This window comes from Melozone crissalis, unplaced genomic scaffold (assembly GCF_028551555.1).
Source record: "Melozone crissalis strain CALT ecotype California unplaced genomic scaffold, PUWL_Pcris_2 ptg000008l_1, whole genome shotgun sequence".
Lineage (NCBI taxonomy): Eukaryota > Metazoa > Chordata > Aves > Passeriformes > Passerellidae > Melozone > Melozone crissalis.
The window spans coordinates 675,547-692,613 of record NW_026535786.1 but is presented as its reverse complement, the minus strand read 5'-3'; the positions used below and the strand labels follow the sequence as shown (position 1 = coordinate 692,613).

The following is a 17,067-nucleotide window of genomic DNA, read 5'->3' as shown; positions in this document are numbered from 1 at the left end:
TATTCTCCTCAAGTGTTCTTTAAACTGAGCTCTAAAAGTCAGGCATAAGCTGACATACTGAAACTTTGTTCCACAAAGTTTCCTGGTTGTAATTTTGGTGTGCATTAGTGTGGTGGTTTGGCTGCAGTTTTGCCAAGTGTTACTCCTGCACTAGGGGTGGGTTTAGCAGCAGGCTCCTGCTTGCAGGCTGTGTTAATCCACACATCCTTTTGACTGCACCAAGTCAAAGTAAGCACAGAAGTAGTTGTGCTGTGACATCTGAAGGAATTGTAGCTGGGGGAACTCCTGAGTAACTGAATCTAGAGTGTGAGAGCAGGCTTCACATAACTGGAGCCAAAGCAGAGCTTTAGTTATAATTTGCATTAAAATTCATAATTATGAATATAATTATTCATAAAAAGGAAGATTAATTTTCTTTCTTTTCCTATAAGTAGTTATTTCCAGAATTACGGAATTAGAATTATAGTCTAGAATTACAGAAAATTATAGAGCTGTTTCTATCTGTTTGCACAATTGGAGGTTTTTAATATAAACTATTGTACTTGGACCTTCCTCAGAAATCCTTGAATAATCAGTTTAATAATAATAATTTCAGGGTCCAGTCCTTAGCTGAGATAATAATTTTGGCTAGACAGATGGATCATGTTAAGGTGAGATTGATTCACACAAGATATGGAGCCCTCTTCTTGAGATTGCATGGCCTTCACTGTTTGATGGTGGAATATGGTTCAGGAATTCACATCCACTGTAGAGGCACAAAAACTTGCTTTTTGTGTCCAAAGATCTTCTCAGTCCTTCAGGCTCCATGACTGGTTTACTGGGCAGCCATGAGCTTGCACCATCTCTGCCTGAGGCCAGGCTTTCCTCTGCTCCTGCAATAGCAGTAAAAACCAAGGGCAGAGTCCTTCTCCCAGCCATACCTTATATTTGTGCCCGCACTGATGGTCTGTTCACCTCCAACTGCTTTAACTTACTGATGCAGCCAAAGAGCAGGCAGGTAAATGGGCTCTCAGTTGTCTCCTAGAGAGTAATGGGAGAGAGAAGGCAGAACAATTTTGCTACCATTCTTCAAGTAGGACTGAGAGGAAATTTAAAGAAAATATAAGCAGAGTAAAAACTACATCTTTACACTATTCCATTTAGAGTCATCTATGGTGCTGGTACCACAAAGCAAACACTTTAAATATGAACGGTGGCATTTTTGTTGCCTGAGTCTAGACTACTTCAGTAGTCAATGAAGAGAGATAAATGTTTCCATTGGATCATTCATTCCATCCTGAGAGAGAAGTCTGAAAAGGGGAAAAGAATTATGCTCTGCAATACCTGTGGTTCTTTACTGAGTCAGACAGCCTGGACAGCCAGTTAGTTAGTCCGGATGATAATGGCGTAATATACTAATGCAAATATTTTTTATTGTTAAAAATTTCTGTTATTGTAACTCCAAATTAATTTCTCTCTTTTTTTCTGTTTTCTTTACCTTTTTTTGGTAAGCTAAATTATATAGACCAAGCAAGCAGTCTATGATAAGAAATTAAAGCTTGTTATTTAACAGCAGGTAGGGTGACATAGCAATGTCAAAACGCTTTTAAAATTTAACGCAGAATCAGTTATAGGAGGCTTTTAAAACTAAGAGATGACAGGAATGCGTTAATTCAAGAGCTGAAATCTAGTGGCACCTTTTACTACTTGAGTATTGTTTCAAAGCAAACTTTAAAAGAATTTTTCAGCTGGGTATATGCAGACTGTAGTGGTTCTGTTGGAGTTAATCACAGACATACTAGATAGAGTTTGGATATTTTTCAGAGCAGGAAGAAATAGTCCGGGTTTCTTGTGTTGTGCTAACTTTTCCAAAACATATTTTCTAGAGTCTCATTTGTGAAAAATAGGTCGTAGACCAAGCAACAACTGTGAAGAAAGTTAAAGAATATTTTGAAGTAAAAACACTTGAATTTTGACATTTTAAACTTGGAAAATGCATACCAGCAAAGACTCCAGCTGAAATATTGGATAAAATTACTAAGATAGTGAATTAAATTATTATGGAAATTACAATTTCATGACAAAAAAGCATGTATAGCATTTCTTTTTCTTAAGGTCTCATCATGGATTCCTTCTCAGCAAAACTTTGCTTTTGCATGTAAAAGCACACAGTGTTCCAGGAGTTAAAAATGTATAATGCTTCTCAATTTTACCTTTTCAGCTCTTGGCCTTTCTCCAAGGATTATTTACATTTTACCATGAAGGATATGAACTGGCTCAGGAATTTGCACCATACAAGCAGCAACTGCAGTTCAATTTGCAGAATGTAAGGATGATTTGTATTTACATAATTTAACTTTTTAATTTACTAACTTCAGTTTAGGATATTAAAGTAGATTTATAGCACTTTATTGAAATTCTAAATCTTGCAATGTTTTAGTAAGCTGAAATCAAATTCATATACAGACAGGTAAAATTGTTTTTATAAGGTCAATGTAATTAAGATTCCTGACAACAAATGACTTTGGATAGTAAATTTGTGATTTCCAGATCAAAACTTTGGGAGCAAGAACAAGAAAAACGGGACAGCAGCCAAGGTTTTATTAGAAAACATAGCAGTCCAGATAGATTTAAACTTGTATACAGCTTTCTTGAGAATGAGGCCTGTCTTCTGGACTAAGTGGAGGTACCAAAAATGCTCCAGCTGGTATAGAATGATACAGTTTGTCCTGCTGTCTGCTAACTTCCCACTGTATATAAAGCAATCTTGGGAAGCCATTCTCTGGCCATTCTCTATACCATTGCAGAATAGATGGGACCCTCCTCCATGGTAAGCAACTCTCATGAGCATTAGTTTCCACCAGAAGAAAGAATCTTTTTGTGTAGAGAGTTACACTCAACAGAGGAGATGCATCTTTTGCTGTAAATTGGTCTGGATTTTGTAGTCAGAGCCATATAAGATCCCATTTTGGGCACAAACTGCCCAAAAAAATTCAAAGCTATCAGAGATAACTAAAATACACTTAATCAACATATTTTTCCACTTTTCCATCATAACTGCTTTATACAAGTATATACTTGTTTCAGTGTGTAATTCACATATTACACTTCCAAGGATATACAAATAAGTAGGTACAAAATATACTTACAAATAAGTAAATACACACTTTGATTTTAAGCAAAGTTTAAACACCCTGCTTTTAAGGCAGAAAGTGAACTTCAACATATCAGTACCGGACAAGCCTCACATATTTCCTGAAAAGTAACATCAAAATCCAGAACAAAATTTCTTTTAAATTTAAGTCAACTTCATTCTTTCAAGAAAAGTCACATGCCACAAATTTTTGTAGCTCCATCTGCCCTTTTGCATGTCTTGTTCATATATATAGATCCCATTTTAAATGCTGCTTGAGGAAATAAGGCTAAACTTCCTAGATTATTAACCTTTTGCTTTTGGATCAAAATGCAAATGGTCTCTGTAGAGCATCCCATCGCTTGTCCTTTCCAATTTTGTGTTTTTCACATTGTTTGCTACTAAGATGCTTTCAGATAAAGACACAAGGGGTCAGTGTTGTTGCACAGCAGTTTCACTGAAAGAGTGAAAAATGTGCTTCAGTCCAGAGATTTACTTACTTTAATATGGCAAGGTCTGAGAGGAGCATGAGGTCACAGCACAGACCAAAACTGGCATTGTAAGTAATCATATATTTCCTCTACATGTCTCTACAGAAGCAAAATTATTAAAGAACTTTTTTCAATTTTGATATTAATTAAGAAATACTTAGATTTAATGTTTTCTAACTATTATATCAGCACAACTTGAAGTTGTAAATAGATTGCAGAAGTAGAGGGAGATTGAAGTTAGTCAGGAGGATCAGTGTATTTTTTTTTTTAATTATATATCAGAAAACATGTACATGAAGATACAGTGGGGATCAGTACATCACTCCTATTACACAGCAATGTAAGTTCTGGCTCCAGATCTAGATCCACTGTTTCACACAGCCAGCTGGGTTCTCTGCGTACTTGTCATTGAGAGTATCACCCAAAATCAGATTGAAGTGAAATAATTTATATAGGTAAAGACAAACTGAGGACAGGAAGAAGTGCATTCAGCCTGTCTGTAGCTGTCAAAAGTACTCCTCTCCATTGCATTGTGTATTCAGGTCTTGAGGAATAGTTTATCTGAACTGCTGTTGCTGTTCTTAAAAATGTTCTACAGGTTAGAGCAGGAGCAGTAACAGCTGTAGAAGAGTAGTAGCAGACCAGCAGCTCTTAGCAGGTCACCATGTTCTAACATGACCAGTTGTCACTTTAACTGTCTCAGCTGGCCAGTGGCTTACTTCGTGTGTCTGTTTGGCTTTGGTTTCTGCGATTTGATTCAAAGACCTGGCTGCTTAAAAGTAGTAATTAAAAACTTAATAGATGGAGACAAGCTCTTAAAATAGGGACGATGCTTCAATGACTTGTCCTTCTTGAAGGCCTCAAAATGACCTCTCTTAAATTTGGTCTGAAATGATACTTCTTCTGAAGGACATAATCTGAAAAGTTCAGATTAGAATTTTACCTCCTTCTCTAATAACAGTATTTGTCTTCAAAACCAAGATTGAGCATGTATAATTTTATACTGTTGTGCAACTAGCTACACAAATAGCCCATGAAAAAGGGGAAGTATTCACTGGTGTATAAAGTCTTGAGAATATCTTTCTGACTGCTGAGGATTTCAGTCCATAGATGACTCTGTAGAAATGTTACAAAAATCTTTATTCTTTTTTCTTTTGACCTATAGGAGCAGAGTGTTCAATATCTGATATTAATCAATCAAAGCTCTGGCATCTCTCAATATTTCTCTTCTGTTATCCCATGCTAGGTGCATGGAGGGAAACTGTAGCCTCACTGAATTCACTAAGAGCAAGTAGCCATTTATATGCATATAGATACAGGAAAATATAGAAACTCTATTTTCTTAATACCATAATGGTTTGCTTTGTTACATGCCTGGTTACACACGTGATATGTAGGACAGGCACACTTCTTCCATGCTTTTGGCATAGTTCTGCCACTTGTGAGTGTTTCTTACCTCCCATTTTTTTTATATTGAACTGTGGTGTTTGCCAAGTCAGAACTTGATCATGGCAGTGCCAGTAACCTGACTATTCTAAGCAGCAGCACCTGTGTTTTCACTGCAGATATGGATACACAAACAATTTGTCTCTTCCTTTGTGTAGAAACTGCAGCTGTCTGGGCTCATTAACCTGGCTTTAACCCAAACTAGTGTTTTCTGCACTGTACTTAAAGTGCTTCAGTGGATCTTACTACTTCAGGTTTCAGGCTAAGCTGTTAGCAGCTTCTAGTTTAGCCAAATATCTGTCTGAGAATCCCAGAGTGTACAGAGAGAAAGCCTGTATCTGTCTGCAAAATACTGTGTAAGCATACTTGAAGAGATGAGATGACCTCCTGTCTGAGATTAGTGACCTGAAGAAAGAGCCGTGGTGCTATTCTCAGCTATGTTTTCCTTACATTTGTGTGCCTAAGTTGAATTCTTCATTACTAGGTTATTCCCAGGCTTCTAGCAGTGAAAAGTGTTATTCTTTATTGCATTTTTTTCCTTTCCCCCTCTTTTATGTCTCTGACAAATGCTTTTGTGGGTCTCCACTACAGTCTCCTTTGGCATTATTTGTAATTAGTTGTTCATTGTTATTTTAATACTTGCATGAGGTGATGTGGGGTTTTGTTTGTTTCCTTTTCTGGGTATCAGACTCGCAATAACTTTGAAAGCACTAGGCAGGAAGTGGAGAGACTCATGCAGAGAATGAAATCAGCCAACCAAGATTACAGACCACCAAGTCAGTGGACAATGGAAGGCTATCTCTATGTGCAGGAGAAACGTAAGTACAGCCAGGAAGGTCCGTGCTGTTGTTTGCCCCAGTGGCTGACTGGTAGCAAGCTCAGCTCTGGCTGGCTGCCCTGCACCTTGCTGCAAACTCCCAGCACCCTGCTTTGGATCTCTTCTGTTTCCTGTACTTTCTCTGCCTGAACAGGACCTTTAGTTCAGCCATCAGGAGCACCTTGTACCAGAGACCTTCACTGACCCAGCCATCTTAAATGAACATGTGCTTAATGGAAATCAAAGATGTAAGAAAAGGTCATCTAAGTACCATCTGACCACAGTTAACCACAGCCAGTTTTATCCTCAGTAACACTGCAAGTTTTAAGAACACAGTCTATTTTTTAATTGATTAATAATCATAAAAGAAATCTGTGTTAAGTGGAAATTACACTGAGCTGTTCTAACGGGAGAGGGAGAAAAGGAGTGAAGTACCAGGCACATGCTGTGCTTCATTAAATAGTGAAAGGCCAGCTTGACATCTTTTTATTGAAAAGAAATGTTTATTCTGTAGTAACAGGGTCTGTACTCACTTTATAGTGGGAAAAGTACTAGTTGTATAATTTCTTGTCATGCAAGTTTACTTGCCTACAACCCTTATCCTATAGGTCCTTGTCTAATTGTGATCAACTGGGTTAAATGTTTGCTCTTCTTGAGAGTAAATTTTTTATATATTTATTACTGATATGCATGGTGGCAAATATAGGTGTTTTTAAAAAATGGCACTAGGCCATAAATTGTTTTCTTGGATGGCCAAGAGTAACAAATTTAAAGTTGCTACACAAATGTCTGGCTAAATTTTCTAATGAAAATAGGTGACTTCTTAACTCATCTAAAACTGCTTTGAGAGTGCTCATCCATCTTATAATGTGCTAAAAGAGGTAATGAATTGCCATCAAAAGGAAAAACTGATGCTGAATAATTGCAGATTTTGTTCATGACTTTAGTTTCTTCCAGAACACAGGCAGTAGGAGAGCTTTCTCAGTCAGCGTAACAGACCATATAAATTTCCACAGCTATATTTCTGGATTGACAGACATCCGACTTACATGACTGACTCAGTCTCTCATATAACCACCACCTTTGTGGGTACACTGAGAAGGCAAAACTTGTGTATCTATAGTAAAACTACTAGGGTTTTTTTCAAACATTTTTATTTAATTCTTCACATTAAGAAAGAAAAACACACTCACACAAAAAAGGCAATTAAAATTTAAAATACCATTTTTTAAAGTCAAGGTTCTTTATTTTTATCTTGGTTCTAGACGGGACAGGGTTAATTTTTGCAAGTAGCCAGGAGCTGGGCATGACTAGGTCCTTACTCAATACCACCTCATCATTTTCTGGGGATAGGGGAAGGGATTCTTTCTGAGTCCCAAATGTGACAGAGGGAACACTCAGGTATTGTCAGGTGTCTGTGTGGTGAGTACTCACATGTGAATCATTTGCCTCTTGTACACTCTGCTATTAATATTGTTGAAAACTCCTCAGGTCTCTTCTTGCCTTTTTCCTGCCTTGTTACTACAATATAATGCTGTTACCTATCCCGTTGCCAAAGAAAGTCAGTCTTGTGGAACTTAATTGGGCAATATTATCAAGCTGCAATATTTGGAAATTATACTGGAACAACATTTTCAGATTAAGAAACAAGGAGTAGGCTGCACGTGGATGCTACTTTATTTCATTTTTCTACTCTAATTCCAAGTATAGTAGTGGTAAAATGACAATTACTTTTGATACTATCTCTCTTTACTCTAGGTCCCCTTGGATTTACATGGGTTAAACATTACTGCACTTACGACAAAGGAACAAAAACTTTTACAATGAGTATAGCTGAAACAAAATCTGGTGGAAAAGTGGTGAGTTACTTGTGCATGAACATGACCTGTATATTTCATCTTTTTTATTAAGCATTAAGGAACTGCTAAAAGAAAAAATGCAAACAGATAAGGCTGTTTTCATAGATGAAGCAGTGCATGTATTATATAGCATGGATGGATATTCAAGTAATATTTCATTAGAAACATATTTAAATCAATTATTAAATAACTTCTCTAATGTGGTTGGTGTAAGTGCATATGAAATTTATCACATTTGCACAGAATCATTGAATAGATTAGGTTTGGAAGGGGGCTCTGGAGATCTCTAATATAAACTCAATTCAGGTCAACCAGAAGAGGTTGGTGAGGTCTGTGTCCAGTCAGGTTTTACATATCTCCAAGGATGGAGCCCTCTATGAGCAACCTGTTCCAGTGTTCAACCACCATAAAAAACTTTTTCTAAAGTTCAAATACTTTCTCTTAGTTCAAATACAAATTACTTGTATTTGAGTTTGTGCCCGTCGCCTCTCGCCCTTCCATTGGGCACCACTGAGAAGAATCTGACTCAGCCTACTTTCCTTCCCATGAGATATTTGTAGATCAGTCACTGATGTGATCTCTCTTCCCCAGACCAAACAGTCCCAGGACTCTCAGCATCTTCTCATATGACAAATCACAGGATCTTTAAGGTTGGAGGAGACCTTCAAGGTCATCTAGTCCAACCATCAATGTAGCGCCACCATAATCACCCCTAAACTATATCCCCATGTGCCACATCCAGGCTCTTCTTGAACACTTTCAGAGATGGTGACTCCACCTGGTTAATTATTTCAATGCCAAACCATTCTTCCAGTGAAAATTTTATTTTTAATATCTAACCTGAACGTCTCCTGGCACAACTTTAAGCTTCTCCCTCATGTTCTTTCACTGAAGACATGGCACAAGAGACTGACCCCGACCTTGCAAAGCTTCCTTTCAGGTAGTTGTGCTCCAAGTCCTTAATCACCTTGGTAGCCTTTAGCTGGACTTGTTGTAGCACATCACTGCCTCTCTTTTACCAGGGAGCCCAGCACTGGGCATAGCATTCCAGGTGTTCCTCACCAGTGCTGGATGGAAGGTGAGGATCTCTTTCCTCCACTTGCAGGCAGTAGCCTGTCTGATGCATCCCAAGAGGCTGGTGGCCTTCTTTGCAGCAATATCACATTGCTGGCTCATGGTCACCTTGTTGCACACCAGAACCTGAAATTCCTTTTCTGCCAAGCTGCTCTCTATCCTGTCAGTCTCATCCTGTCCTGGTGCATGGGCTAATTGCTATTCATGCTGAACAGATTTGACCCCAAGGGCATACCACTAGTGCCTGGCTGCAGCTGTACTTGTGTTGTGAGCTCAGCAGTTCAGGCAGTGTTCAGTCCAAGATGTAGTGTTGAAAGCATGGCTGAAGTTGAGATAAACAATATTCATTGTTCTTCCACCATGCACTGAGCCTTCCAACACGTTGTAGAGGACTATCAGGTTGATCTGTGTGACTTTTCCTGTATTAAATTCATACTGACTGCTTCCAGTCACCTTTCTGTCCTTAATATGTTTAGAAGTGCTTTCCATAATTATTCACTTCATCACCCTCCCAGGGATAAAGGTGATGCAGACTGTCCTATAGTTCCCATAAGATGTGAGGCCTCAGGTTGCATTGGGGGAGGTAGGTATTACTGAAAATTACTTCACCAAAAGGGTTGTCAAGCATTGAAACAGTTTGCCAGGGAAGTAGTTGACTCGCCAACCCTGGAAGTATTTAAAATGTGTGTAGATGGTTTAGTTGTGACCTTTTCCAACCTGAATGGTTCTATGATTCTGTATCCTTCTCCTTGCTCATTTTGAAGACAGGGGTGACGTTTCCTTCCTACCATACCCCAGAATCCCCAGTTGTGTCAGCCTTGCCGACATTATAGTGAGGTTTCACAATCATGGTGGACAGAATTGGGGTTAGTCAGCTTTATTCTTCAGAAATCTTTTTATCTGCATGTGAGAGTTGGCAGAATTGCATAATTGTCATCCTTACATGCATGTAATCAAGCTATATTCACAGATGTTTGTAAGATTTAAATTTAGGGAATTTTCTGAAATACAATTATTAAGTAACAAATATAAGACAGAAAGCTATTAAATGTAGTCTTAATGTATTAAAAAAATACTGTAAATATTCCTAAAGAAGTTTAATCCTGTGTTAAACCTATGCTCTTTTGGACTGTTCATGCAGTTAAATTTAGGATGAAGCCAAGATGTGTAAGTGTATTGCCTATGCTAATTCCATTTTGTTGTTTTGTAGAATGGCCTTGTCACAAGCTCACCCGAAATGTTCAAGCTGAAATCTTGCATCAGGAGAAAGACAGATTCAATTGACAAACGTTTCTGTTTTGATATTGAAGTATTTGAGAGGTTTGTCTCTGTTTTGTTAACAATTTGAAAGTAATTGCAACGAATAGATAATAATTACTCCTGTAGTAGGAACACATGTTTACCAGTATATTTGTATACAGACAAACTAGCCTTTCAAGACTTAGTACTTCTTTGTTCAGACCTGGTTTCCTAATTAAATTCACTACACAGAATATGTGTTGTCTTTACTACATGACGTATGTATGCAGATACAGCATGGAACTTGTAGCAAAACTGACTATCCTCTTTTAGAAACAGATCATAAATATTTTTATAAATATTTTATAAATACTTGTTAATAAGTATAATCTGTAAAAATCTCTATTACTTTCAGAAATTTATGGTAATTCTTTCTTTTTTCTTGAAAATTATGTCCACAATTTTTTCCACTTACTCCTGGATATTGTAATTATATCAGATACATGAGAATAGATTTCCTATATTTAAGATAGAGGTATGTGGTATTTCTAGAAGTATTTTTTCCAATCTTGGGAATAAAGAGAAATCTTGAATTAATTTTTTTGTTAAACTATGATAAATTGACTGACTTTTGTAGTAGTTCTCCTAAAAATTGTTTTATGACTGTTGGCAAACTTTAAAAATAAAAAGATGTGTTTTATACCTAGCTCAAAAGTATTCTGTTATATCAGAAGCTCTGATATAACTTTCTCTAACTTCTGTCTGTCTTTTCTCTATTCACATCACTATGCATGTGGATTCTGACTTTGGATACTGTTTGAGAAAAACAGTAACTTCAGTGAATGTGTGTTTTTGACAGACCTGGAATCATCACACTACAAGCTTTTTCAGAATCCAACCGAAAACTGTGGCTTGAAGCTATGGATGGAAAGGAACCAGTAAGGATATTTTTTCATTTTCATTTTACAATTTTCTAGATCACATATTACAGAAAGAAGCTAGTATACATTTCAGATAGTCTATCACAATACCAATAGAGTTGTTTTCTTTGTGAAACACTAATGCAAGTATATAGCGAGGATAACTACGAAGTAGAAAAGTAGATCTATTAGTTTAACACTACATTTATATATATCATTATTTTATGTTAGGGTATTTAAATTAATACTATTTTAAGTAATACAATAGCATATTGTCTAATAAGATTCATGGTTCAGATAACATATGTGAAATGGTTGTTATTACAGTGGTAAACAACATCCATCTTTTGGACATTTTCATAGAGTAAACAATTGGTACCATCTCAGAAGGCATTGCAGAGAGGAGAAACACATGTTGAAAGCTACTGAGAGACTTGTCTGCGTTTTCTTCCCACTATTTGTATGCTCTTAAAGTAGTCACTGATTGAGGCTAATGTCAGACCTGTATCTGATAGGAAAAGTGCGGCTGATCCGTTTTATGAACTTGAGTGTTTTTACATGCTTCTTGTTGGCCTGAACCAGTACGGGAATTATAATCACAAGCTGGTTTGAAATCTGACTCATCTGGTCTCAGTAAATCTGATTTCCAATGCATTAGTTGCATTATGGTAGCACAGAGCTGTTAACCCAGCTGTGTGCTGGAACAGTAAATGTCAAGAGATCATGAAAGGGAAGCTTGGGGTTTCCCTAGCAGTAATCTAGTACACAGCTTGTTGCAACTCCTCACAAACCTGGCAATAAAGGATTTAAAGCACAAATATTGTTCTATTGCATTGTTGTTGTTTGATTGTTTTTTTGGTTTTTTTGTTGTTTTTTTTTTACAGATCTACACACTGCCAGCCATTATTAGCAAAAAGGAAGAAAGTAAGCTTTTTTGAGTTGCCATATCTTGCTGGATTTCTGTAATGTTACAGTTTCTTGATATGTGTGGGAGAAAGATTATTTTTTATTTTAGTTCTGTTGCTGTGGAATAACTTTGTTGGTTATCTAAACTTTCCCTGGCACAACTGGAAGCCATTTCCTCTTGTCCTATTGCTTGTTACTTAAGAGAAGAGGCTCGTCCCACCTGGCTGCACCCTCCCTTCAGGCAGCTGCAGAGAGCGATGAGGGCCCCCTGAGCCTCCTTCTCTCCAGGCTGAACACCCCCAGCTCCCTCAGCTGCCCCTCACAGCACTTGTGCTCCAGAGCCTTCCCCAGCTCCGTTGCCCTTCCCTGGACACGCTCCAGCCCCTCAATGTCTCTCTGGCACTGAGGGGCCCAGAACTGAGCACAGGATTGGAGCTGTGGCCTCAGCAGTGCTGGGTACAGGGGGACGGTCCCTGCCCTGCTCCTGCTGGCCACGCCTGGCTGATCCAGGCCAGGATGCCATCGGCCTTCTGGGCCACCTGGGCCCACCCTGCATCATGTTCAGCTCCTGCTTGCCAGCACTCCCAGTCCTTAGCTTTTAGACATCTTTCCAGCCACAGCTGCCTGGGGTTCTTGGGACTTGACTGCAGGACCCAGCACTTGACCTTGTTGGACCTCATACAACTCGCCGTGGTCCATCACATCTTTTTAGTTTAAGGTTTATATGCACCTATTAGACATACACTGAGTAACAAAATTAGTGTATTTAAAGGTACTATGAGATTTGTAATTGTATTAATCTCTATTAACCCTGTATAACCCATAATTGTATTAACCCTGTATTAACACATTGGTTATTATTGTATATTAACACAAATATATCAAACTAATTCAAATAATATATCTCAGAGAAAGAAATTTGTAAAATTTGGACATACATCTTCATTGGAGGTATATTTGAGACTCAGAAAATCTGAAATTTAAGCCACTCTCTGTTCTTTTTTTTTATGATGGTGTTTATTTTAATGGTGACAAATATGCTGTTTTAAGATCATTTAGGTAGTTAGAGCAGTGGGTATTGAAGATGCAACATTAATGAGAAGTACATTCACTTGAAATAAGATGACTAATTGAACTCAGTAACAAGGATTGTTCTCCTACATTACCATTTTATGAGTGATTATGTGCATATGCAAGGAAGAAAGAACATTGTTCTATTAAAAACAATGAATATATTCTATTCATAGTGTAGGTCCTGGACTCTTAAAAGCATTTTGCTCAGCAGCTTTCAACTGTATCTTTAGAGAGGCTACTGATTGCTGAGAAAGACAGTAGAATATTGAGCTTGTAATGGTACAGAATGACTACAAATGGGTTGTGAATGCTATGGATGTATCTACAAAGAACCTATTGCAGAACAAGTCTTTTAATGTAATGGATAACTGTGTATTAGCCCTCCTTGATTAGTGCAGGAGTGTAGCTAAACAGAATATTTTGTATATTGATGTTGGAGAGTAATTACCCTTTTTTTTTTATAGTGTTCTTAAATGAAGCGGGTTTCAACTTCGTGAGGAAGTGTATTCATGCTGTAGAAACAAGAGGTGTGTATTAAACCACAAACAGGGTGTTAGATTGTTGTGACTTTCTAAAATCTGGCTTTTTTTAATTCTACATCTTTTACATCTGTGCTTTGAAGTGTATCCATTATTTGGTTTGGACTTTTCATATCTGAGTGCTTTGCACTCCAAATTGTTGTCTTCAGTTCCAACAACGGTTCTTAACATATTTAAGATTTTTAAACTTTTTTCTGTAGTTTCTTGTTGATTAGACAGCTTAATACACAACTGCACACATCTGTAGTCTTTCCTTTGTGTGCACTGACTTGACTTTTCTTTTGATACAACTGTAGGAAGTCTCAGCTCCCAACTTTGGTTTCAGGTGTGAAATCAGAAGACCTAAAAGTGACATTGACATTCTTTGCTGGTACATCTGTTTTTTTGGAGGGTACAACACCTATAATTTTATTCAATAATGTTGTACATTGTTTATTTTCTTTTTTTTTTTTTTTATGTTCGGCAGCATTTAATGTTTAGCAACACTTTTTTGTTAGTGGGAATGTAAAAAATGGAAGTCATAATCACTTTACCAATGAGGTGGTATCTAACAACTCACAGTAAGTTTTAAATGGAGAGTTATGGCTGTATCATCACCTATAAAATGAGATAGCCTTTTCTTGAGCTGTCAGTGTGCAGATCTCTTCTAATCCAAATGTGATGTCTCTGTGCAACTTTAAGCTCAACTTGAATTCAATTTCTCAGCCAGCAATGTTATCATTGTTGAGTCACTGCTGACTCAGAGCTTGCATTATTTTCTGGGGCAGGGAGGGTGAAAGAGGGTTTCAAAACAAAACACCTAGGTTATCTAAGATCAGATTTAGGAATGTTGTTTTCAAAGGAAAAGTAGGCAATTTTTAAATGTTAAGGCTTGAAGTGGGGAGAATGGAAGACACTTAAACTCTGCTGATTTTAAAAGGCAATTAAAAAATAATAAAATAATAATGACTGAGATAATCAACTAAGTCTTAAGCTGTGGATATTAAGAAAAAGAATTTGCAGAAAGATTGATAAAGTGTTGAAATGGTCTGCCTGGGGAGATGGTGGAGTTACCATCCCTGGATGTGTTAAAAAGAAGATTGGACGTGGCACTCAGTGCCATGCTTTAGTTGAGATTTTAGGGCATGGGTTGGACTCAATGATCTTTAAGGTGTCTTCCAGCCTAGAGATTCTGTGTTCTAAATACTTTGTTCTGAATATCACTCTTTAACATTGTTTGTTGTTATTAACTGTGCTATTAAAAAAGTCCTGGCAATTTTAACTGGCAACATAAATTCTCAATTTGTATGTTGGAATAGTATACAGTATTTTTTTTTTCATATAAATGTCAGTCACATCTTATTTGAAAGGGATGGTGGTCTAAGCAAATACAGTTGCATAGTAATTCCACTGACATATAGACAATATAAAGTTGTTCATATGCAATGTGTTTTTAGACTGCTTTTGGGTCTTATTTTTCACTTTTCCTAGCCATCACCTTGTTGTTTGTTAATACAGGTCGTTTCTATGCAGAAGGGTTCTGTTAATGTAAAATTATGCTTAGTGTATATTATGGTGTGGACTCAGTGGAATGAATTTGTTAATATCCCACAAGAGGTTGCAGTAGGGTAAAGCAGTACCTAAGAATGTAATGGTACAGTTTTCCATTAATACATGTAGATGTTTTGAAAACTTCACCAAGAATGCATCAACATCTATTGAAATCACCATATTTTCATTATTTTAATTTTTTTCGTCTACTTGTTTTCCCAATGTAGGTATTACAATCCTTGGGCTGTACAGAATAGGTGGTGTAAATTCCAAGGTGCAAAAGCTGATGAATACCGTATTTTGTAAGTATCTGAAGTGAACTTTTGTCATTGTGCAGTGTGTGTGTGCTGTGATCCTTTTTGCTTCAACTGCTGTGCTCAGAAGAGTGTGTCACAATATTCACAATTTTGTATGTGCACTGGCTGCCACTGAATTGAGTTTGCACTCTTAAAATGAGTAATTCATCTGCAGTTCCTTGTGTGTATTAGTATTCACTTCTGCATGTTGCACATGAGCAAATTACTAATAAAAATGCTTTTCTTCTTCTGGCTTTAAAGTTCTATTTATTGATATATATTTGGCTTGTTCCACAAGTTCTCCAAAGCTTAGTTCCATAACACATCATGGCTCACCTTAATAGACACTTGTTCCAGTCTTTCACTTTTCTTGCTAATTTATCTCTCTGATTCTTGTGTTTGCATGTTTAAGACAACTGAATTAGTAATTCTCTGTGGACTTGGGCTTACTTAACTCTTTGATATAGTGCATAGCTAATGTTTATGGTTACTAACTATGAGCACTGAATTTATTTTTATTTATAATTTGGCAGAGATGAAAAGATTTAAATTGATCAGATTGGTGGTTAGTGCAGCTAATAAATAATTAGTTCAGCTAAATGGCTGATCTAGTAGCTTCTGTTTTGCTGCCTTTCTAGTAATGTGTAAGTGAAACTGTAACAAAATCCTAATTCAAATTCCTAACAGCCCCTAAATCACCTCCTGATATGGATATTGATATGGAAATTTGGGACAATAAAACAATAACAAGTGGACTAAAAAACTACCTCAGGTAAGTACGATGCCACACAGTTTCAGTATTCCTTTTCTGGCCCATTAATCTTTGGCTTGTTAATATTTCTTGGATACATTTCTTGAATCCATTGCCATGGTAATAAATGAGTATTTTATTATCTTGCTTAATATTCCTATGATTATGTATAATACACACCTTCAACCTTTTTAAGATATCCTGCCTTATATAGCCCTAAATTCAATTGCGTGTTTTTATTAAAATTTTTTTATGTTAACCACAAAGCATGTTGTGCTCAGTCTTTTCTTTGTGAATCCCTTAAGCTGTGTACCATAAAATTTCATGACATTATGGTTGAATGAAAATCCCAGCAAAAGCATAGTTTTTTATCTTATGTTCTTAATATCTTCACAAATATAATATCCCTCCCATCATTTTTGCTGATAAGAGACAGAATATGGTGGGTGTACTATGCCTTCTACAAATCTACATTTCCTATACAAGTCACCTAACAAAGGGCAACATCAAAAATCCCTATTAACCTGGAAAAACATGCCTATGATTTGTAGCAGAATGGTCATGTACATGTCATTGAAAAGATTGGCTTTGGTTGAAGAAATTTATAATACATCTTCAGAAGCCCAAGTCATTGTTGCTACTGTATTTGTGAAATTTGGACACGAGTGAGCAAGCAGTAATTGTGTGTGTCTGTAAGGGAACTCACAGTCTGCCTTTTAAATGATGACTCTTTTAAGATCTCTCACATCAGAATTTCAGTCCCAAATTTCATCATATTTTTGCCTTTTCTCGGGCAAAAGGTTGCTTCTGCAGCCTGTTACACCTTGTCTGCAGCTGTATTTATTCCTGTCCTACAATATGGAAGACAGGAAACATTGAGGCTCTGTGATGAAGTAACATTTTCCTTATTAACTTACATGGTGACACCAGATTCAATTCAAATTGATTTTCAGACAGTGTACATGACTGAGTGTTATACTGCTTGTAATCCGTCATCACTGAATTGGATTTCC

At 37.0% G+C, this 17,067-nt stretch overlaps 1 protein-coding gene across 1 annotated transcript in view; it reads left to right on the top strand.

The window, feature by feature from the left end:
• ARHGAP42 (Rho GTPase activating protein 42) overlaps positions 1-17,067 on the top strand; it is a 143,189-nt gene that overhangs the window by 102,524 nt on the left and 23,598 nt on the right. Inside the window, exons 7-15 of the mRNA XM_054269941.1 lie at positions 2,201-2,305; positions 5,738-5,867; positions 7,625-7,725; positions 10,010-10,119; positions 10,898-10,976; positions 11,843-11,882; positions 13,403-13,465; positions 15,235-15,309; positions 15,991-16,075. Coding sequence (XP_054125916.1) covers positions 2,201-2,305; positions 5,738-5,867; positions 7,625-7,725; positions 10,010-10,119; positions 10,898-10,976; positions 11,843-11,882; positions 13,403-13,465; positions 15,235-15,309; positions 15,991-16,075 — 788 coding nt within the window. The remainder of the gene's footprint in view (positions 1-2,200; positions 2,306-5,737; positions 5,868-7,624; positions 7,726-10,009; positions 10,120-10,897; positions 10,977-11,842; positions 11,883-13,402; positions 13,466-15,234; positions 15,310-15,990; positions 16,076-17,067) is intronic.